The 23,111-nt window shown below is 54.8% G+C and overlaps 2 protein-coding genes across 2 annotated transcripts in view; one reads left to right on the forward strand and one right to left on the reverse strand.

Moving 5' to 3' along the window:
- PRICKLE4 (prickle planar cell polarity protein 4) overlaps positions 1-5,043 on the reverse strand; it is a 9,842-nt gene extending 4,799 nt beyond the window's left edge. The window contains exons 1-3 of the mRNA XM_030965555.1: positions 4,838-5,043; positions 672-806; positions 481-576 (exon numbers count right to left, since the gene is read on the reverse strand). Of these exons, the coding sequence (XP_030821415.1) occupies positions 481-576; positions 672-803 (228 nt within the window). The 5' untranslated portion in view covers positions 804-806; positions 4,838-5,043. The remainder of the gene's footprint in view (positions 1-480; positions 577-671; positions 807-4,837) is intronic.
- Positions 5,044-7,522: 2,479 nt separating this feature from the next.
- On the forward strand, positions 7,523-18,826 carry FRS3 (fibroblast growth factor receptor substrate 3). The gene is made up of 7 exons (XM_030965717.1): positions 7,523-7,582; positions 10,847-10,976; positions 11,141-11,229; positions 12,491-12,677; positions 15,106-15,267; positions 15,893-16,044; positions 16,966-18,826. The coding sequence occupies exons 3-7, from the start codon at positions 11,164-11,166 to the stop codon at positions 17,830-17,832; spliced, it is 1,434 nt and encodes a 477-aa protein (XP_030821577.1). The 5' UTR covers positions 7,523-7,582; positions 10,847-10,976; positions 11,141-11,163; the 3' UTR covers positions 17,833-18,826.
- The last annotated feature ends 4,285 nt before the right edge of the window (positions 18,827-23,111 follow it).

The following is a 23,111-nucleotide window of genomic DNA, read 5'->3' on the forward strand; positions in this document are numbered from 1 at the left end:
CTTTTCCAGACATTTATAATCCTGTAATTCTTTAGTGTATAACTCTAAACTTTAGTGGTAAACTCCCAAATTTAGTGGTTAACTCCAAACTTTAGTGGTAAACTCTAAACTCCACACAGTGTCAGCTGCTGCTTTCCCATTTTTACACAATTCCTCTCCAGGCCTGGGAATCAAACACTTCACTGGTCAGACCCTGAGAGATGGAAACAAAACTGAGTTGGGGGAGCAAATTTGGGGTCAATGACTTCATTACCTGAAGCTGTAATTGGAAAATTAACCCTCAATATGCAAATGGCCCAAACTTATGGAAGTGTGAAAACCCCGTGACCTGTGGTCCATTTTTGGGTGGGCTTCAGCTGCACTTAGGGCAGCTGAATAATAAATAAAACTGCTTTTTATTCCCTTAATTCGGCCTGGCCTCTGTTTTTGGACCAGGTGAGGCCGGGGAGGGGAGCAGCAGCCGAAGAAGGGGGGTCTCACATCGCAGTCCTGGGGGGGCAGCTGCTGCAGGAGCGCTCTGGCGCGGAGCCGCGTCCGGTCACAGGCAGAGCCCGGCTGGGGCGAGCACGGCGGCACCTTGGGGGAAACAGCGAGTTCAGAGCGGGATTAAAATGTGTTTAGAGGGGCTAAAATGCGTGTTTAACCCCAGAAACGGCGTGGGAGCCACCCACCTCGGGGGGCTCCAGGTACTCCTCCAGGGCACAGCCGGAGTCGCTGTCGGACGAGGCCGGGGGGAGCGCCCCGGTGGTGCCGCAGGGGGAGGGCTCGTCCTGCTGGGGCCATGCAGGGCTCGGCAGGGACATCAGCTGGGGACAGAGAGGGAGCCAGAGGCATCAGACACAGGGCAGGGAGCGGGGAGCCATCCCTGGACACGGATCCTGTGCCCCTGTGGCAGCAGGACAAGCAGGTCCTTGTCCTTTGCAGGGACCTGGGCCACGTCCAGCTGGGATGATGCTCCAAGGCACCACAACCTCGAGATCTTCAGCTGAACCACTGCAGGAATCCCAAGGGATTTTTTGGGGGGCTCCTTTCTCTTTGGGGGTTACAGCAAACCCACACTGAGGATACGGGCTCCTGCCAGGGCTGGGGCTTTGTCTCCTGAGCAGGAAGGGATGGGATGGGATGGGATGGGATCCATGGGATGGGATGGGATGGGATGGGATGGGATGGGATGGGATGGGATGGGATGGGATGGGAATGGGATGAGGATGGGATGGGAATGGGATGGGATGGGATGGTGGTGGGATGGGATGGTGATGAAGCCAGGCAGGGAAGACCCCAAATGCCCAAGCTCAAGCTAAAATAGGTTTTGGAAAACAGCAACACCCACAGCAGGAGCTTTCCCCCAGCTGCCACAGCTAATCCCGGGTCGAGTGGCCCATCCCTGAGTGGGAACAGACCGAGGTTGAGCCAAACTCAGTGGAAAATAATTCCCTCCCCTGGGGCTGCCATTGTTCTGCCCAGGGCTGTCGCAGCCCACAGCACACGCCTGGCTCAGGGTTAGGCAGTGAAACCCATCCGGAGCCCTCCCCTCCTCCCCATGCGGGCTCTTTCCAGCGCGGCGCTTCCTTCCTGCCCTGGCTTCCCAAAACAAAGGCCAGATGCTGATGTGGTGCTGGCTCCTGGGGTTCCCAGCCCAGAGCCTGACGCCCTCAGCCCACACTTCCTGCCGTGCCACGGGGAGCCAGGGTGGGATGGAGGGGAAAATCACGGGGCTGTGACCAAACACACCCAGGGATTCACCCACGGATGGATCAACCCCTCTGGAAAATGCTCCACGCACAAAACGGTCTCAGGGATGAGGGGGTGAGAACCCCCAGACCATGAAATTTTGGTTCTCCTCTACCTCTACCACGACGAGGATCCATTCCCTGCTCCACACTGGGGTGGTGCTGGTGTGTCCCACCTGCCAGGGACATCCCAGTGTCCCCAGTGCTCCCAGCAAACACCCCCAGCACTCCTGAGCCTCACCTGGGGCTGCTGGGACGTGGCAGGGGCAGCTCTGGGGCCGGGAGCAGGTGGGATCAGCCGGGGCAGCTCAGGTTTCCCTGCCCTGCTGCCGGGTCAATGATTAACACATCGGCTAATCAGAGAGATAAAACAAAAAGGGCTGCTGGCTTTTTTCCTGCCATTTGGGGTCTGGAACCCTGCGGGGATGCAGGGCTGGTTGTGGGGCGCTGTTCAAAGCTGCGCTTTGGGGTAGGGATGAAGTAATCTGGTTTGACTGAATGTTTGCTGCTCAAAAAGAGCCCTGGCCTTGCTGGCTTGGTGAGGGACCAGAGCTGGGCCAGGGAGACCCCGGGATGCTGAGTGGGGACCCTCGTGTCCAGCCCCAGCTCTGCTGCTGCCTGGTTTGGGAAAGCGCCCCCATTTCTCCCTCCCGTGGGAGGTTGGGGCATTCCCGGGCTCTGCCGGGCTCATTAAGCCTCCAAGCTGCATTTGTGTAATCTCTTGGAACTCTGCTGTTAATCAGACCCCTGCGATGCTCGGGGGACTCGGGGGGGTGGCAGTGCCAGCCTGGCCCCAGCCCCCAGAGCCACAGGGACCCCATGGCAGGGCCACCAGCACGGTGGGGTGACACTGGGGTGGGGAGGGCGGCTTGGGCAGGGCGGGGAATGTGCCGGAGAGCCCAGCCCAGCCCGGTTAGATGTGATTACGCCGGCTGGCAGCCGTCTGGGCTGTAAACAAGTCCCTGTAATTAGCCCCAGACGGTGACAGAGGTACGCGCCTCCCATGCTAAAGAGCCAGGCAGCCCCAACAGGTCTGGCTCCTCCGCTCCCCAGCCCTGTCCCCTCTCCCTTCCTGCCCTCCCTCGCTGCCTCCGGGCTCTGCTGCCGCTGCCCTGCCCTGCCCAGGGATGCAGGGATGCTCCCAGCCTGCCCCAGACCCGCGGCGGAGGTGGCACCGCGGTGGCACTTTGGGGCTGTCGCTGCCAGCGAGTCCCCGAGAAGGGACGTGCGACAGACCAGTCGGGCAGGCTGGGTGGCACCAGCGGCTGTCATTTATTTGCCTTGGCTGCAAATCCTCCGTCCTGCCTGTGGGAGCTCCTCCGGATGCTCCTCTCTCGCTCTCCCCAAAGCATCGGAAGCCGTCGCGGCTCCCTGGGTACAAGAGGCTGAAATTCCTGGGAATGTTAATCGGATTTGGCTCGGCGGGAGCAGCCCCCGTCTCCAGCTGGCTGTGGGAGCCCGTGCGGGCTCTGCTGCCAAGGTCACACATTAACTTGGAGCTCAGCCACCCCAGCCTGCTCGGAATTCAGCACAGGCTCCCCCGCTCCCAGCCCGCCCAGGGAGCCGCATCCCATCCCCGCCTCAACTCTGCTTCTGCAGAGTCCCCAGGGGGACGCAACAACTCCAAAAAGCCCCTCAAAGCAGCGCTGGCGGCTCCCAGGGGCGCAGATCCACGCTGGCCTCACCCACGGGATAACCTGTTTGTGCTTGAGCTCCTGTCAACACAGCTGCAGGAGCAGGAACAGAGATGCAGAGAAATAAAGATGCAGGGCAACAAAGATGCAGAGAAATAAAATGCAGGGAAATAAAGATGCAGAGAAATAAAATGCAGGGAAATAAAGATGCAGAGAAATAAAGATGCAGGGCAACAAAGATGCAGAGAAATAAAGATGCAGGGCAACAAAGATGCAGAGAAATAAAATGCAGGGAAATAAAGATGCAGAGAAATAAAGATGCAGGAGCAAGCAGGAATAAAGATGCAGAGGAATAAAGATGCAGGACAACAAAGATGCAGAGAAATAAAATGCAGAGAAATGAAGATGCAGAGAAATAAAGGTGCAGGGCAACAAAGATTCATAACGACAAAGATGCAGAGCAAAAAGATGCAGAGCAATAAAGATGCATAACAACGAAGATGCAGGGCAATAAAGATGCATCTTTTGGGGTGAGATAAGCTGAGGTCTGGCAGGGAGAGCAGGAGCAGCAAGTCCTGCCCGACCTGGAGCCGGTCCCACCGAGGAGCCCACGGTGCCTTTTGGAGCTGGGGTGGCACCAGCTGGAGCAGCCCTTGGTGCCACTGCTGGGCACAGCAGAGTCGTGGCCCTCGCTTTAAAAACGCCTTTGCAGCCCCCCCAAAATGATGGGGAAGGGTCTCAGCATCCCGCTCTGCCACACTGCACGGTGGCACCAGAGGGGACCGCGGCCTGTTGGCTCGCCAGGGGATGTGCCAGCGCTGCCAAAGGCTTTTCCTGCTGTTTTCCCTCCGTCCGCAGGCACGGCAGGGAGCAGTAACCCATTAACCCATTAAACCACCCTGGCTCACGCATTCGTGCTCCCGCAGGTACGGACCGAGACCCCCGCCCCTCCTCTCCCGGTGACCACCAGAACGAAGCCCCCCACCCCTCCCGGTGACCACTGGGATGGAGATTCGCGACCCCTCCTCTCCCGGTGACCACCAGAACGAAGCCCCCCCACCCCTCCCCGTGGCCACCGGACTTCACCCCGGCAGGTCCAAGGGGTCCAGCTCCATCCCCAATCCCATTCCCGGCCGATCCCAGGGATGGTGGCACCAGCGCTGCCCGCGCACCTGGCAGAGCCTGGCACGACGGAACGCGCGTCACCTCCCGCTCGCAGGGGACAATTCCCGAAAACAAAGACAGCGATATTATCTCCTCCCCCCCACCAAAAAAAAATCTCCAAACAGCCCAAATCTCCCCGCTCTGCCTCATCCCCTTCCCCTCGCAGCAGGACCCTCCCGCTGCCCCCCGCTCTCAATCCCCCTGTCCCCCAGCTCCATCTCCGCTGGGAGCCGGCAGAGCCGAGCCCGGCAGTCCCTTCCAGCCTCACGTACCTGCCCTTTCCCGGCAATCCCTTCCAGCCTCACGTACCTGCCCTTTCCCGGCGCTCCGGGCCCCGCTCGCCGCCGCTCCGGGCTCGGCCGCCCGCTCCAGCCCCGCCGTCCCGCCCTGCTCCGGAGCACGCCAGGGAATGGAGCCTGGCCTGGGAAAACTTCGCAAAGCGAAAGGAAAACATCCAAGCTCAGCCAGGGAAACACTTTTTTTTTTGTTTTGTTTTTTTTCTTTCCTCTCTCTCTATTTTTTTTTCCCCCTGCCTGCCCAGGCACTGGCTCCGCGGCTGCCGGGGTCCTAATTAGAGGCTTTTTAGCCTAAACCTCGGGAGGCAGCCAATGGCTGGAATTCCAGGGCAGGCAGGGAAAGGGGGGGGGACATTAACCCTACAGGGGAAAGAGCTGCCGATGACATCTGGCTCGCTCCTACCTCTCATTTTCCGAGCGCCCGCGCCCTTCCCTCCATCTGCGGCTCGGTTCACCCCAGGTTGCCGTTTGATGGCTTTTTATGATCCCGCGCGGTGATTTATTTCCCTGCCGAGATCACAAAGAGTTGAAGCTTCATGAAAGAGGGGGAAGTGTCATTACACCCCAATTTAGAGGTGGAGAAACTTTGGCGGGGCTCTCACAAAGGAGTTAGCCAGCGGCAAGTCAGGATGTCCCAGTTTCCACAAGCCCTGCACACCTGACGAGGCTCCTCCAGACTGCAGCAATTCCACCCAGGCGGGAGTCAGGGGAAAAACTGATCAGAGCACAGCGTCCTGCTGGCGTTTCTGCGCATTTCTCACCACGCTGTAAGATTTTCCTGCCTGCTGATGTGGTTTTGAGGACGAGAATCGACACAGCATCCCCCAAAAACCTCCCAGGTCTGCCGGGGCCAGGCTGGATCTCTGCCGCCTGCGTGGTCCTGGGAGCTGGGGCTGGTTTTGGGAGCCCTGAGGGGTGCAGATGGCTCGTGTTGGTGCTGGGATCAGGGCTGGGAGTGCAGCCAGAGCTCCCAGGGGTGGTGATTTGGCAGAGGAGGTGCCGGGCTCCGTGACAAGCCCGTGGCACTGCTGGGTGAGGCCGTGCAGGGCGGCGCTGGGCACAGCTTGTGGTGCTGCTTTATGGAAGTGGTTGCCCCATCCCTGGAAGTGTCCAAGGTCAGGTTGGATGGGGTTTGTGATGCCTACTTAGGATTTTGGGTTTTATCTTTTCCATACATTTATAATCCTGTAATTCTTTAGTGGTTAACTCTAAACTCCACACGCAGTGTGAGCTGCTGCTTTCCCATTTTTACAAAAAATTCCTCTCCAAGCCTGGGAATCAACAACACCTCACTGCCTCAGGCCCTGAGAGATGTGAACAAAAATTATTTGGGGGAGCAAACTTGGGGTCAATGACTTCATTACCTGAAGCTGTAATTGGAAAATTAACCCCAGATATCCAAATGGCCCAAACTTATAAAAGTGTGAAAACCTGTGATCCAATGTCTATTTTTGGGTGGGCTTCATCTGCCCTAAATGTTCCTGAAGGCCCTTCAATAAATAAATAAATAAATAAATAAATAAATAAATAAATAAAACGGCTCTTTGTTTTCTTAATTTTATTTGGTCTCTGCTTTTAGGCAGCCCGGGTAATGCATCGCTTGGAGCAACCTGGGACAGTGGAAATTGTCCCTTTTAAAAAGGGATTTTTTAAAGTCCCTTCCAACCCGAACCATTTGAGGATCCTCTGCACAATCCCCTGAGCAGGGGGAGAACCAGGAGGAGGAAGAGGAGGAGGAAGGGGGGAACAGCTCCATGCTTGGCTGCTCTGCCCCCTGTGCAGGGGTCCCAGCGGGGCTGTCACTGCCCGGGGTCCCTCTGAGGTCCCCAATGTCACTGCCCGGGGTCCCTCTGAGGTCCCCAATGTCACAAACGGTCCCTGTGAGGTCCCCACGCTGTTATTCTGCTCCCTGCAGCTTTATCTTGGCCCCGTTGCTGTTTGGACTTTGTCCCCGCGGGTGGTGACAGGACCCCCCCCTCCCCGTCCCCTGCTGCCCCCACGCTCCTCCATCGCTCCCCAGGGCGGAAAAACCCACGGGCAAAGTCCTGCTTGGGCACGGGGGGGGACAGAGGGGTCACCGGGGCGCTCCCGTGTCCCCTCGGAGGGCAGGACACGCTCGGTGGCTCTGGGATGAGGACTGGCAGCTGCCCCGACGCCCCTCTAGAGTCTCCCTCTACTCCAGGTCCCCCAAATTCCCCTCCAGAGACCCCCGAGGGCATCCTGCCATCCCGGACCCCCCAAATCCCCCTGCAGTGACCCCCAGCCCCTCTCCCTCCCAGATCCCCAAATCTCCTCCACTGATCCCCCTTGAGCAACCCCCAAAGCCAGACCCCAAATCCTCCTGTGCTGCCTCTCTCCTTCTCCAGACTCCCAAACCCTCTCACTGACCCCCAAACCCTCTCACTGACCCCCCCAAACCCTCCCCAGACCCCCCAACCCCTCCCGTCCATCACCTCCACCCTGACCACGCCCATCAGACCACGCCCACCCAAGCACCGCCCATCAGGCTCCGCCCCCTCGGCGCCGCCGCGCCCCCCTGCCGCCCCCTGGCGGCCGCGCGGCGCTGTCGCGGTGTCGCTGCTCCGGCGGGCCCGGCCCGGCCCCGATCGCTCCGGGCCCCACCGGGGACCCCCGGACCCGCCGGGCCGGGCAGGGCCAGGGCCGGGCCGGGGGCCCCGACACGCTCCGGGCCCCGGGAAGGGCCGGGCCGGGGGCTCCGGGCCGCAGGTCCCGGACGGAGGAGCCGGGAGCGCCTCAGGTACCGAGCAGCGCCCGGAGCGGGGCCGCGGCATCGCCCCCGTCCGTCCCCCTCCCCTCGTGCCCTCCCCGGGCTGCCCCCGCCGCCCCTCGCAGGCAATTCCCCGGGAGCCCCCCGGGACTCGCCCCTTCCTCAGGGCCCTCGTTCCCACGGGCTCTGCAGGCCCGTCCTCCTCCCTCCATCCCCTTGTTCATCCCTCCATCCCCTTCCTCCTCCCTCCATCCCCTTCCTCATCCCTCCATCCCCTTGTTCATCCCTCCATCCCCTTCCTCATCCCTCCATCCCCTTCCTCATCCCTCCATCCCCTTGTTCATCCCTCCATCCCCTTCCCCATCCCTCCATCCCCTTCCTCATCCCTCCATCCCCTTCCCCATCCCTCCATCCCCTTCCTCATCCCTCCATCCCCTTCCCCATCCCTCCATCCCCTTCCCCATCCCTTCATCCTCTCCCATGTCCCTGCAGCCCCATCCTCTTCGTCCCTGCAGCCCCTTCTGCCTTCCTCCATCCCCTTCCCCATCCCTCCATCCCCTTCCCCATCCCTCCATCCCTTTCCTCCCCTCTCCATCCCCTTCTCCCTCCCTGCAGCCCCTCCTCAATCTCCCATCCCTCTTCTCATCCCCCCATCCCCTTTTTGCCCCTCCTGCCCCCAGAGCTGCCCCCCCTGCTCCCTCCTTTTCCTGGCTCTGTCCCTGCGTGTCCTGGAGGGGCTGATGTGGGTCCAGGTGCTTTTCCACCCGTGGTGTCCGTCTGTCCCCGTGCAGGGGGTGTCAGGATGCCCCCCTGACCCTTTGGGATTAGGGGAACCTTCTCCAGCTCTGGCTTTAAGGAGGGTGAAGGCACGAGGGGCGCTTTGGGAGGATGGGAACAACCTGGGAATTCGGGAGAGGCCGCTCCAGGCAGGGCTGAGGAGGGTTTGGGTTGGGATCCTGCGAGTCTGGATGGGGCTGGTGGCCTCAGGAGGGACCCAGTCCTGCTGTGGGGACCCTGCTGGGCTCTTGGGGTGGCTTTAGGCACTGGCTGGGCTCTGAATGGGCAAACAGGGCTGGGGAGGTGAGCTGGAAGTGCAGAGCAGGACCCTGGGGAGTTGGGAATCTCAGTGGCTGTGTGGAAGGGATGCTGCTGAAATATTCACCCGTGAGGAGCAGGGGGAAGCACCCAGGTGGTTTTTTAGTTCATTTGTTCTGTTTTCAGTGTAAAAACTGTCCTTGGTAAGCCACAGCACTTCAGGCTGACCCCTCACAGATGGGGGTGCAGGGAGAGGAGTGAGGAAAGAGGACAAAAGGCAGAGTGTTTTCTCCCTGCTCTGATTCCTGAGGGAATTGCTGAGGTGCGAGGGGGAGAGCCCAGCCAGAGAGGAGCCAGCCCCCAGTGCCCAGATCAGCTGGAGCAGGATCTGTGCTGAATTCCTGTGAGGGAATAAATAAATAAATCCCTGCAGAGCCCAGGAGAAGCAGCAGCTGGCTGGGGCAGGGTGCGGGGTGGCACGGGGAAGGGCTGGTGCTGCTCTAGGGCTGGCAGGTGTGTGCAGGAGGGCACCTGGCACCGCCTTTGTTTGTTCTCAGCTCGCACAGAAAGAAGCTTTCCTCTCTCCTGGGCGCTTGGCAGGGCTGGGGCACGGTGGGGAATTCTGCAAGGGCCAAGAGGTGCAGTGGGAGGTGATTTATGGAGCTGTTTTTGATGTAAAAGCGGAATGGGACCCTTGGGCAGCTCTGCGCCCTCCCTCCACACTGGAAGGGGCCCAGGGCAGCTGTGCCACTCTGTGAGCTGTGGTTTCATTGGGAGGAGGGCGAGGCAGAGCCTGGCAGAGGGAGAGACTTGAAATGGAAAGAGATTTCCAGTGGGAAGAGATTCCAAATGGGAAGAGGTTCTCAATGGAAGGAGCGTCCAAATGGAAAGAGATTTCCAATGGAAAGAGAGTCCCAGTGGAAGAAGGTAGAAAGAGGTTCCAATGGAAAGAGGGTCTCAAATAAAGAGATTTCCAATGGAAGGAGGTTTCCAATGGAAAAAGGTTTCCAATGGGAAGAGGCTCCCAATGGAAGGAAGTTTCCAGCAGAAAGAGGTTTCCAATAGAAGGAGGTTCCAAATGGAAAGAGGGTCCCAAATAGAAAGAGGGTTCCAATGGAGAGAAGTTTCCAATGGAAAGAGGTTTCCAATGAAAAAAGGTTCCAAATGGAAAGAGGGTCCCAAATAAAGAGGTTTCCAATGGAAGGAGGTCCCAAATAGAAAGAGGTTCCCAATGAAAAAACTCCCAATGGAAAGAGGTTTCCGATGGAAAGAAGGTCCCAAAGGAAAGAGATTTCCAATGGAAGGAGGTTCCCAATGGAAAAAGGCTCCCAATGAAAGAGGTTCCCAACTGGAAGGAGATTTCCGATGGGAAGAGGTTTCCAATGGGAGGAGGTTCCCAATGGAAAAGAGATTCCCAATGGAAAAAGGTTCCTAATGGAAAAGTTTCCAATAGAAAGATGTTCCCAATGGAAAGAGATTTCCAGTAGAAAGAGGCTTCCAATGGAAGGAGGTTCCCGTGGAAAGAGGTTCCCTATGAAAGAGGCTTCCAATGGAAAGAGGTTCCCAAATTGCCATTTCCTGCCCTGGCGCCAGGCTGGGGATCCTGGTGGATCAGGTGGAGGCACTGAGCTGGTCTCAGGGCACACCTGGCATCATCCCCTGTCACCTGCCCAAGTTCCCATCAGGGATAGCAGAATTTCCCATTTCTCACTCCAATTTTAAAAAAAGCAAGCAAAAGCACAGGAGCGTTCCTCACTGCCTCCTCCCTGCCTGATCCTCACCCTGACAGGGTCAGGTATCAGAATTTTGGTGTTTTCTGGGGCAGATATCAGAGTTTTTGTGCTTTCTGGCCTTTTTTTTTTTTTCTTTCTTCTCCTACTCCAGAGCAGAGCAGCTGCTGTTCTGTGACCCTGAAGGACCTTCCCTGCAGTGAAGGCACCTTCACATTCCTCAGCAGCTGCCTCACCACCCCTGGCTGCTCAGTTTTGTTTCCTTCACCCTGGTAAACCCCGCTACTCGTTGGGATCCCAAAGCCAGGAAATAAAATAACTCTTATTTATTTTTTTAAAACATTCTTTTTAGCTGCGCCTTTTTCATTGCCGTGCAGAGTTTTCTGTGTTGATACAAAATGTAATTAATTAAACACAAAATGCACCTGCTTTCCTTGGGTTGTCTGAAGGGAAGTTCAGTCACTCTCCCACCCCCTGCTTTTTAATTTTCTCTGCTTTTATCATTGTTTAATTGTGTTCTACTTGCCAGGTGGAAGATGGGAGTGTTCCCCTCGTGTTTTAGGTGAAACCTGCTTGCCATGAAATCCCGAGGGAGATAGAGGGACTGCAGTGGGAACTCCTTCTCGCTCCTCCACAACAAATCCAACAACTGCCTGATGGTAAGAATTGGTTTTAATTAACATTTGTGACGTTAATCAAGGAGCAGAGCAAAGAGTTGGAGCTCCAGCCCCACTGGGATGGGGAGGACACAGCCGGAGAGGGTGGGAGAGGCGGATTTGGGATTTGGGATCTGATTGTGCCACCTTTTGTGTCCTGTCCCCAGGGATTGCCTCTCTGCCTGGCGTCATGGGGAGCTGCTGCAGCTGTCTGTGCCCAGACAGCATCCCAGACAACCATCCCACCAAATTCAAGGTAAATTTGGGCCCTTCCAACCCCATCAGAGGGTCTGGGACAGCTCTGCCTGTGCGAGGGGAGAGCAAACTCCTGCACACAAACATCCTGCCAGAGGATTTGCAAATTCCTCGCTTCTGCTTTGGGTTTTTTGGTTTTTTTTATTTTCCCCCTTTCCTTAAGAGACTCCTGCTGAAAATGTGTTTGTTGCTAAACTGCCTCTGCTTGGGAAATGCAAGGAAATGGGGGAGTGGAGAGAAAAACCTTTTATTGCTCAGGGCTGTGTTCCAGACAGAGCCTGGGCTCAGCCACAGCAGCTGAGCTGCCAAGGGCTGCCAGCTCCTGCCAGCCACGGATCCCTGCTGGCAGCTGGGAGAAAGGCAGCAGGAAATGGGGGAAATCCATGGGATTGCGGGAAATGGGGGAAATCCATGGGGTTGCAGTGCTTGGAGCTGCTCAGGGACACCTGGGAGCCCTGTCCAGCTCGGGGTGCTCACAGCAAGGGACACGTGGAGGGGCTGGAGGGAAGGGGATGGAGCTGGAGCACCTGCAGAAGGGGCTGGAGAGTCCTGAGGGAGCTGGGAAAGGGCTGAGCCTGGAGAAAAGGAGGCTCAGGGGGAATTTGGGATCTTATCCCAGGGCACAGGGACAGGAGGAGAGGGAACGGCCTCAGGCTGGGCCAGGGGAGGTCAGTGATGATGAGAGACTCTGAGATATGATCAGAAGAATCCAAATTTATTGTGGACTAAAAATCCAAATTTTTTGTGGGCTAGCTATGCTCATATACTATTTTGGGAAGGCTAGAAATGTTTTATTACAATGATTGGGTTAATAATCACATAAACAAACTTTAGCATTTTACAGCATCTCTCACTTGCAGAAATTCTTGGTGTAATTTTCTTATCCAGTAAGTCAGCCTGGTTTAATCTTCCTGCAATCTTCAAAGCTGTTTGTTCTTGGCAAGACATCCCGATTATCAAATCTCTTATGCTAACCAGATCCAGAGTGTTGTGTGTCCCAAAAAGGGGAGGTTTAGGCTGGAAATCAGCAGGAATCTCCTCATGGAAAGGGTGGTCGTGCCTTGGGAGTGCCCAGGGAGTTCCCCACAACTTTCCCAATCATTGTTCTTGGGAGAGGCTGTGAGAAGATCAGAAAAAAGAATGCAAAACAATTCCAATCTTAACTTTTCCGCCCGTTACTGTGAACACATGGAGAGATAACAGAAGGGTGGTTTCTTAATTAACCAACGCTCATTCATTAATTAACGTCGGTGTCCCTGCAGGTGACCAACGTGGACGACGAGGGGCACGAGCTGGGCTCGGGGGTGATGGAGCTGACGCGGCGGGAGCTGATCCTGCACTCGCACAAGCGCGACGCCGTGCGGTGGCCGTACCTGAGCCTGCGGCGCTACGGCTTCGACTCCAACCTGTTCTCCTTCGAGAGCGGCCGCCGCTGCCACACCGGCCAGGGTCAGTGCCAGGGGGACAGGGACAGGGCCTGGGGAGCTCCCTGGGGACAGGGACAGTGCCTGAGGGGACAGGGACAGGGGGGCTTCGACTCCAACCTGTTCTCCTTCAAGAGCGGCCGCCGCTGCCACACCGGCCAGGGTCAGTGCTGGGACAGGGCAGGGACAGTGCCCAGGGCAGGGACAGGGACAGGGCAGGGACAGGGCCAGGGACAGGGGGGCTTTGACTCCAACCTCTTCTCCTTCGAGAGCGGCCGCCGCTGCCACACCGGCCAGGGTCAGTGCCAGGGGGACAGGGATAGGGACAGGGACAGGGGCTGGGGGCTCCCTGGGGACAGGGACAGTGCCAGGGGGGACAGGGACAGGACAGGGACAGGGACAGGGACAGGGACAGGGACAGGGACAGGGACAGGGACAGGGACAGGGGGGCTTCGACTCCAATCTCTTCTCCTTCGAGAGCAGCCGCCGCTGCCACACTGGCCAGGGTCAGTGCCAGGGGGACGTCCTGGGGACAGGGACAGTGGCTGAGGGGACAGGGACAGGGCAGGGTCAGTGTCTGGAGGGCTCCCTGAGGGTTTCCCTGGGGGCTCCCTGGGGCAGGATCAGTGCCAGGGGGGCTCCCTTGGGACAGGGTCAGTCCCTGAGGGGCTCCCTGGGGGCAGCAATGCTGAGGTTTCCGTCCCCTCGATGCCTAGAGAGGCTCCCTAGAACACAGGCTAGACAGATTTAAAGGGATAAAGTAGGGATTTAATAAGATACAGTGACAGTGACCCCTGTTTATTAAAATATAGGGGCAAAGCTGCTGGGGAAGGGCTGTCCCTGTCCCCTCCCCTTGTCCCTGTCCCCTCACCTTGTCCCTGTCCCCTCCCCTTGTCCCTGTCCCCTCACCTTGTCCCTGTCCTACCTGCCCAAGGTGAATCTTGAAGGATACACCTTGCCACCCAAGATGGACACCTGGTCACAAGTTTTCACACTTTTATTAAGTTTTGCTCCATGTCCATACTGGGGTTAATTGTCCAATCACAGCTCCAGGTTGTGCAGCCCCATCCTCAAGCTTTGCTCCCCTCGATTCGCTGGTTCTGCTCAGAGCTCTGATTTTGGAACTTTGTGACAGAGGAAAAGGTTTCCCAGCACGTTTCCCTGATGCTGAGAGCACGGAGAGGGAAGTGACTCACCCAGGAGCTGATGCCAAGTCACAGCAGCCCTGGGAATAGTCTGGGAATTGAGGAATTGCAGTTTTACACTGGTGCCTCTTGGTTCCTTCACCAGTCTGGCTCTGATGCTTTTTGAAAGAGCTGAACATTTCCTTGGCATCTGCATCCCCTGGGAGAAAAGCAGAAGTTGTTTCCTCATTCTGTTAATGTGTTTGTCAACTCCAAAAGGGCTCCCGTGAGTGCTCAGGGTCTGTGGGAATCTGCACTGGCATCTGCTGCTCTTTAGTGTTTATTTCAGTGAGGTTTTCCTCTCCCATCAGGGAATTTGTCCTTTGGTTTCTGGGGTTTTTTTTTGCCTTTCACAGGCTGAGGATCAGTGGTGAAAATTTAATCCAGGGAGAAAAGTTCTGCCCTCTGCGTGGTTTGGTTCTGTTCAGGTCCAGGCAGAGGGGATGAAGCAGAGCTCTCACATCCTGCAGAGTTTTTATCAGGCACTCTTTAGGCAGAAATGAGAGGGATGATGTGTTGTGTTGCATTTTCTCCCTTCTTTGTGGGATTTTATCCTGCTTATTAATTTTACCTGCAGCCCTCCTTGCTGGCGCTGCTCCCCACCTGATGCAGGGCAGATCCAGCTGGGTTTTTTTGGTGGAAGATGAGGATCTTTGGGAGCAGCCCTTGTTGCCAGGCTGCTCCTGTTGCCATGGCTGTGCTGTGTGTGTGTGTGTGCCAGCCTGGGATTGGCTCCTGGGCTGGGCTGCTCCTTTGGGGACAGGCTCTTCAATCCCAGAGATTTTTAAAAAACGTTTTTCTTTTCTTTTGTTATTTTACATTTCCATCCCTCCCTCCTGTGCACGGGGCCCAGCCCAGCTGTGAGGAGTCACTGCCTGGATTTTCCCCTGGGAAAGGATGGAGGGGGTTCAATAGGAGAGGGGAGCAGTTCCCCTGGCCCCCCACGCCTGTGTGGGGTGAGATTCCACTGCACTGGGGGGGTTTAAAGCCAGCCTGGGCTTGTGGCACGTTGGGAGTGGAACTGGATGATTTTTAAGGTCTCTTCCAACCCAAACCATTCCGTTTTCCATGATTCCTGCTGTTATTTCCTGAATAATCCACAGGGCTCTTGGTTGTGGCTTGATGGTGCGAAACAACAGCAGAATAAATCAGAACTCATTTAGAAATGGGAACAACACATATTTTTAAACGTTTAAAATATTTTAAAAAAATATTTTTAAAGCGGGATCATTTCCTTGCTGTTCTAACCCTCCTCTCTGTCCCTGGCAGGGATTTTTGCCTTCAAGTGCTCCAGAGCAGAGGAGATCTTCAACCTGCTGCAGGACCTGATGCAGTGCAACAGCATCAACGTGGTGGAGGAGCCCGTGGTGGTCACCAGGAACAGCCACCCCTCGGAGGGGGAGCTGCCCCACAGCCCCCAGGGCCCCACCAGTAAGGGGACAGCACTGGGGACACAGGGCTGGGCTGTGTCTTGGCTTGAAAAGTCTGCTAAGGAAAGCAGGAACCTCCCTTGAAATGGAGAATTTAAACCCCCTCCCTGCTAATAATTGTAATTTTGAAATTAAGGGGTTCTCGGGGGAAGATGTGTGATAGGAATAACAGTTCTTTATTAGGGAGTAAAAATAAAAATAAAATAAATTAATTATAATCCCTCCTGATTATTGAAGTGAAGGGCTTCTCAGGGGAAGATATAGGAGGAGGAATAACAGTTCTTTATTAGGGAAAAAAAAAAATAAAGATGCAGTAAGACAAAGCAGCCCTGATAGAGTCAGAAGAGGCCCTGACAGCCTGTGGGTCAGGGAGGTGGCACAGCCCCATCCCATGGTGGCTCAGCCCTCCTGCAGTGCCAGCTGTGCTTCTGCTGGAGCATTGGAAAGGCTCAATTCCTGTCTCCATGAGGAATTCCTCAGATTTAAAAGAGGCCCTGGCCCTGGGATGGCCCCTGGACAGGCTGCTTTTACCTTCCAGGGTGTCCACAAGAGCCCAGCTCCCTCTGAAAATGTGATAATTCTATTTTGTACCAATTTAATGCTCCTCTGCCTCGATTCCCTCACAGGTCTGGGCTACACTGGACTTCCCAATGGATTTCACAGCTTCCCTGGAGAATCCCTGTCCTGCTCTGCAGCCCAGCAGCCCTCAGTGAGCAGCCTGAGACATCCCTCTGTGGGGGAAGACTCTACCCACCCCCTCCTGGGGCCTGAGGAGCAGGTAAACCCATCCTCAACTCTGCTGGCTGCAGTTCTGGGTTTCCCCCACTCAAACTCAGGGGATCCTCACACTTTGTCACTCTTTTTATTCTCTTTACTTCATTTTGCTCCTGGTGGCTCCTGCTCTTTGATACTTCACCAGAACTGGTGTTCTGTCAAAAAAATCCGAGTTCTGTCCTCAACCCGTTGGTATTTGGGTGGCAGTGACCTGCCAGCTGTCACACAAACCCCTACATTCAGACCCTTTTTTATTTTTGGTTTTGAGGTTCAGCTCTTTGCTCGCAGCTGTAGAATTTTTAATTTTTTCTGGTCTGAGCCACCCTTTCCATGAGGAAATGTGGTGCTGTTTGCAGGGGTCTTAGGATGAGGGAAGAGATGAGAATGTTGCCTTTATGTTTTTTTATTATTTTATGATATATGTTATATTAAAACTATACTAAAAGGATAGAAGAAAGGATTTTATTAGAAGGTTAGCTAAGAATAGAAAAAGAATGATAACAAAGGCTTGTGACTGACCAAGACAGTCTGGACAGCTGGACTGTGATTGGTTATTAATTAGAAATAACTAACATGGACTAATCGAAGATGCACTTGTTGCATTCTACAGTAGTAGATAATTATTGTTTACATTTTGTTTCTGAGGCTTCCCAGGAAAGGATTTTTCATAAAACATGTCTGTGACAGGGAAATTCCTGCAGCTGTCCATCCATGAGGACACACAGTGTGTATCTGCAGCTGCACTCTCCTCCCATCCCACAAAACCCAAACCAACCAATCTACATTTTACCTCCCAAAACCTTCCCAACTCCCAAAATCCTTTCTCCTCTGAGGAATCCCCCCCTCTCCTGGTGGTTTCTCAGCTGCTTTGCTCTGGTCTGTGCTGTCTCCTCCTTTCACTGTCCCTCTGCTTCTCTCCTTGCAGTCCCACACCTACGTCAACACCGGGGAGCCGGAGCCGAGGGGCCGGCACTGTTTGCACTCCCTGCCTGAAGCCCACCCTCCTTTCCCCCCTAGGAACCACAGCTGCTCCCTGGAAGACCGAAACCCCCAGGTCTTCCTGCAGCCAGGGGAGGTGAAATTCGTGCTGGCTCCCACCTCCAGCTACCGCCGGCTGTGCCGGCAGCCCCGGCAATGCCGGCCTCACCTGTGCGCCCCCAACAACAACAACAACGAGTGCCAGCAGGGCTGTCCATCCCCACAGTGTGTCTATGAGAACCTCAACGGGCTGGTGGCCCCCAGCAGCTCGTCCCTGTGCCGGGCTGGTCGCTCCAAGGCGTCCCGGGAGGACGGGAGCTGCTCCCAGCGCCGCTCGGCGCTGCTGCACTACGAGAACCTGCCGGCGCTGCCGCCGGTCTGGGAGCTGCAGCCAGCCCAGCACAGGGATGAGGACGCTGGCATGGCACCCACACCGTCCCCAAATGGCTTCTCTGAGGCTGGAGAGGAGGAGCCCCTGCAGAATCCCGCGGGCTCGGAGCCGCGCCGCGCTTTCCTGCCCAGGCCCCGGCGCAGCCGCCTGCCCAACGTCTTCAGCTTCGACTTCCCCCGGCCCTGCCCGGAGCCTCCACGGCAGCTCAACTACATCCAGGTGGAGCTGGAGCCCGAGGCCTGCAAGGGACAGCAGGAGCCCAGGGTGGCAGCCCCTGGCAGCCCCGGTGCCCGCCGCACCGACTCCTACGCCGTCATCGACCTCAAGAAGACGGCGGCCATGTCCAGCCTGCAGCGGGCCCTGCCCAGGGACGATGGCACCTCGAGGAAAACTCGGCACAACAGCACTGACCTGCCCCTCTGAGGGCCCCAAGTGCCAGCCCCGTGTCGTGGCTTTGGTCCCTGCCCCTCGTTGTGTCCTGTCGCCCTCTGAGTGTGGCTCCCTCTCTCGCCATTGCCATCCCGGGGCCCAGCGTGGCTCCTGCAGCTGCTGCTGCTGTTGAGGCTCTGTCTGTCTGTCTGTCTGTCCTCCCCTCTCTGTGTGTTGCTCGTTTTTCAAGCCTTGTGGGATGTTTGGTGGTTTTTCAAGCCTTGTGGGACGTTTGGTGGTTTTTCCAGCCTTGTGGGATGTTTGGTGACTCTGAGGGTGGAATTCTGGTGGCGCAGCCTGGGCTGGGGCAGGGCAGAGCCAGCTGGGCAGTGCCTCGGGGCAGTGCTCCCAAAACTGAGCTGCCTCAGGAGCTCTGTGCAGACGGAGCCCTTTCCCCGTGGATTTCACACCTCCAGGAGAGCTCTGTGGTGAGGCCACTCCAGAGCTGGGGTTTGCCTTGTGCTCCCAGTGGTGCCTGGAGATGAGGAGCTCACGCCGTGGCCTTTCCCCCCTCAGCTCACTGTTTGTTCCTGAAGCTTTTTATCCTTCTGTCCCCGTCTCAGATCCAGTTTCAATTGGGCAGCTGCAATGAAACCAGGAGGACACAGAGCCATGGGCACACACTGTGATCACAGAAACCCGATTGCCTGAATCCTTAAATTCCCTCCCCTGCTTTAGAAGAGGAGGGAAAGGCCACAACCATGAGGGAGATTGGAGGTTTGGTCTAGAAAACTTCACTTGTGCCATACCTTGCTTTGTTTTTGTTTTTTTTTACCAGGGTTCTATTTGGCAGCTGCTGAGAAGTGCTGTGGGTTTATTTATTTGTTTACTTATTTATTTATGAACTGCTCCTTTGCATCCCAGTCTGCAGCCTGCGCTCACCAGGGCTCGCTCCTGCCTGGGAGGACAGGTCCCAAAAGAGCTTGGTGGCTTTGCTGAGCCACCAACCGGGGAAAAACGCTGTGGAGAGGAGCAGCTGGGAATGAAGGATGTGTGAACTGGGGGGCTGAGTGTCAGGGGGTGGGTGGGAAATGGAATGGGAGCCGTGGGAGTGGGAGCGGAGCCGCCGGGCAGCCGAGCTTGGAGCGGCATCAAAGCGACACCCACGGGCCCGGCTGGGGCTGGGAGCAGCCCAGCTCGGGGTCAGGAGCGAATGTGCAGTTTGTTCTCTCAGCTGTGGGCCTGGAAGGGCTCAGGTTCCGGGTACGTTCGTGGCCTTTTGCTGTGGGGTTTTGTCTCGATGCCGGGGTGGCGCTGGGCCGCCCCGGGATGGCCCCTCATCCCTCCCCGAGGGACACGCGGCACCTCGGCCTGTCCCTGGATTTCTGTGCCTGTTCTGATGGAGAGCAGTGCTCTGGGATGCTCTGGGATCCTCTGGGGTGCTGTGGGATCTTCTGGGATCCTCTGGGGTGCTCTGGGACCTTCTGGGATGCTCTGGGATCCTCTGTGGTGCTCTGGGATCTTCTGGGGTGCTGTGGGATCTTCTGGGGTGCCCTGGGATTCTCTGGGATGCCCTGGGGTGCTTTGGGGTCCTCTGGGATGCTCTAGGATGCTCTGGAAATCTCTAGGATTCTCTGGGGTGCTCTGGGTTTGTCTGGGATTCTCTGGGATGCTCTGAGGTGCTCTGGGAATCTCTAGGATGCTCTGGGATTCTCTGGGATGCTCTGGGATGCTCTGGGGTGCTCTGGGATCCTGTAGGATTCTCTGGGGTGCCCTGGATCCCCCCTCCCTGCTGGCTGTGCCCGTGTTCCTCCTGGGACAGGGGCTGGCTGCAGTGCCAACCCTCGTGTCCCCCGTGTCCTTTTCCTGCTGTTGACACCCATGGAAGATGAAGGAGCCCCATCCCCCAGCTCCGAGGGCCAGCAGCTCCAGTTCCAGGCCTTGGAAACTCACAAGTTCAGCCTTTTTTTTTTTTCTGGTTTTTGGTGCTGTCATGTCCTGTTGATCCGTGACCCTGTTGGGAGCAAGGCCACGTGTCCCCAGTCCGAGTGGTGCCATGTTTGTGTCGCAGAACGTGCAGTTCTTGGCTTGCTGTTGCACTATAAATTCCAAGCGTGCCACATGCTTCAATCCACTGGTTTTTATTTTCATTTTGGAAGTCCTTGTGCTCGTCTTCCATTCTTTCATCCGTCCCTTGTGCCACCTGTAACTGAAAGGAGACCCAAGTAATATATTTTTATATGTATAACAAATGACTTTATTTGAAGGAAAAAAAAAAAACCACAAAAACAACCCCCACCCCAAGTAATGTATCCCCCTAAATCCAGCTTTCATTTAGGGAAGTGAGAGAAGAAATTGTTTATATCTATCTATCTATATAAATATATATATATATATATATATAAGTTAACTGCGTTAAGCTTTAAATAAAGTATTTAAATAAAGAGTTTCTAAGCTGTCAGTGTCACCCTCTGGGACAGCACAACTCCCTGTGGAGCCTCTGTAGGAACCTGCTGGAGCTGAGAAATAAAAATTCCCTTTTTCCCCAGAAAGGGAAAAAAGGATGGAATGTTTTCCAGTTCCATTCAGGGCCCTTTCCAGGGAAATTGAATTCCAGGGAAGGTGCTGGGGTGGGCTCTTTGTGCCTTGGCTGCTGCCCTGGCTGCACCCTAAACCCCTTCAGGCTGCACCCCAAATCCTGCCTATCAGCTCCCTCTGTCTGTACCCCAGTCCTGGGATTTTCCTCCCACCTGGAAATGTGGAATTCCTCCCTGCACCCCAAATCCTGGCAATCAGCTCCCTCTGCCTGGGGGCCACCCCGAATCCCAGTTCTGGGATTTTGCTCCCAGTGTCCTGCCATGTGTCCCTGGGGGTGGCATGGAAGGGTCTGTGAGCTCCTGGGATCAGGGAATTCCCCCTGCAGTGCTGGGTTTGGCTTCTTTTTGCTACCTTTTGCTTCTTTTTTCTAACTTTTCTACCTTTTTTCTACCTTTTCTACCTTTTTTCTACCTTTTCTAACTTTTTTCCTACCTCTGTCGAGATCAGGATTGAAGGCACTTGAGATGATGGTTTGTGTTCAGGTCAAATGCAGAAAATCCAAAATTCTCAGCATCCACCACTCCAGCACTGGTGTTCCTTAAAAATTCTGGCAAAATCCCGTTTTGGTGGCTCCACCAGAGTTTTGTGTCAGGAAATCAGTTGTTTTTAACATTTTAAAAGTTTAATAGTAATAAAATGGTTATAAAAATAGTAACACAATTGGAGTAATAATAATTTGGACAATTTGGATTAGGACAATATGAGGCAATAAAAACAAAGAGTTATGGATAGTCTAGGTACCTCTTTCTGGGCAAAATAAGCCCGAAAAAGGACCCACGTTTACGGAGGATTAACCCTTAAAAACAATAATATTCATACAGCTCATCCATGATGCATAAATTCCATTCAAACACAGGATTCTGTCTGGGCAGTGTCAACTTCTTCCTCCTAATCCTTTGAGGTGGGAAGAAGTTCGTTTCTTCTGATAAGAGAGCAATAAATTATTTTTCCCTGAAAGATTCAGGTGTCCGGTGGCTGCTACCTCACTGCAAGTCCTTTCTTTAAAAAAAGTATCTTACATAGCATCGTTTCTATTTTAACATTTTTTATAACCTAAAACTATATTTAACACAGTACTTCAGAGAATTAATACGGCATTACTTCCTAACACAACACATACAATATTCATTAGAATATTTGCAAAAAGCCAAAATAAAATTCGCATTTTTTCACATCTAATACTATATTTAACACAGTACTTAAGAGAATTAATACAGCATCACTTTTTAACACAACACATACAATATTCATTAGAGTATTTGCGAGAAGCCAATGATAAAATTCGCATTTTTCACATCTAAAACTGTATTTAACACACTATTAAGAGAATTAATACAGCATCACTTTTTAACACAACACCTGTAATATTTATTTGAATATTTGCGAGAAGCCAATGATAAAATACTCATTTTTCACAGGATTCTGCCGGGGGTGTTCGGGGCTGTCCCCGCAGCTCGGGTGACACTTTTGGGACTCTCCCTGAGCAGTGTCGCAGCTTCCTCTAGTGGCCGTGGGGGAAACGCTTCCAGAGGAGGATCGGGCTGGGATTGGGAAGCGAGGAGGGAATTCCAGTCCGTGCTCCCTCGTTCCTTCAATTCTGTGGTTTGGGGTCTGTTTGTCCCTGTGGTTGTTTTATTCTGGTTGGGAATGTTCCCCCAGCCTGTTGTGTCCTTGTGGAACCCTGTAAAAGTGGATTTTTATGGATTTTCCTTTGGGTCTGGCACCTTGTGCTGGGCTTTCCCCAGGTGAACCCTGTAAAAGTGGATTTTTATGGATTTTTATGGATTTTTATGGATTTTTATGGATTTTCCTTTGGGTCTGGCACCTTCTGCTGGGCTTTCCCCAGGTGAACCCTGTAAAAGTGGATTTTGGTGGATTTTTATGGATTTTTATGGATTTTCCTTTGGGTCTGGCACCTTGTGCTGGGCTTTCCCCAGGTGAACCCTGTAAAAGTGGATTTTGGTGGATTTTTATGGATTTTCCTTTGGGTCTGGCATGTTCTGCTGGGCTTTGCCCAGGTGCTGCTGGCTTGGGTGGGAAATGGGATTGGGACACTCCAGCCATGGAAAATCCTCGTCCTCCTCAGCAGAATCCTCACCTTGGATGCATCCATAAATCCGCCTTTGGCTGTCAGGGATCCATCCTGGAGCAGCTGGGTGGGAAAAACCCTCCCAAACCTGCTCTGGGGTCTGTCCCTGAAGCTGAGGAGAGCTCTGAGCTCTCCTCCTCTCTGTCCCAAGCTCAGATGGTTCAGTTTGGCGTTTTGCCAACTGGAAAATTGAGGAATGAGCTGCTTCGGTGAAAATTTGCTGAGATTTTGGCTCTCCAGAAGGGTTTAGGCAGCAAAAATGAGGTGAATTTGGGTGGTGCTGAGCCCTGGTGGTTCCAGTGCCGGGCTGGAGGTGGGGATGGCTCTGTGTGACCCCACTGGGGACTGTCCTGGCCTTGCTGGGCTCCTTCCTGCACCTGGAATTGTGATTTTGGGATGCCTCGTGAGCAGCAATGGGTGAGCAGAGGGAATATCACTGCCTTGACCTTTTTAAGTGGTTCTTGTTTGAGTCTGAGTGAATCCATCAGATTTCTCCCCCTGCTGTTTCCTCCCAGAGTTTCTCCCAGTGCTCATCTGGGAGGGTTTTTTCCCTTCTAACCCTTTTCAGGTGCCTGCTTTTCCCTCAGGGAAGGAGGCTGGGATCCCTGTGAGCTCTGCCTGCCTTCCATGGAGGGGAAAGGGGAGG

This window comes from Camarhynchus parvulus, chromosome 26 (assembly GCF_901933205.1).
Source record: "Camarhynchus parvulus chromosome 26, STF_HiC, whole genome shotgun sequence".
Taxonomy (NCBI): domain Eukaryota; kingdom Metazoa; phylum Chordata; class Aves; order Passeriformes; family Thraupidae; genus Camarhynchus; species Camarhynchus parvulus.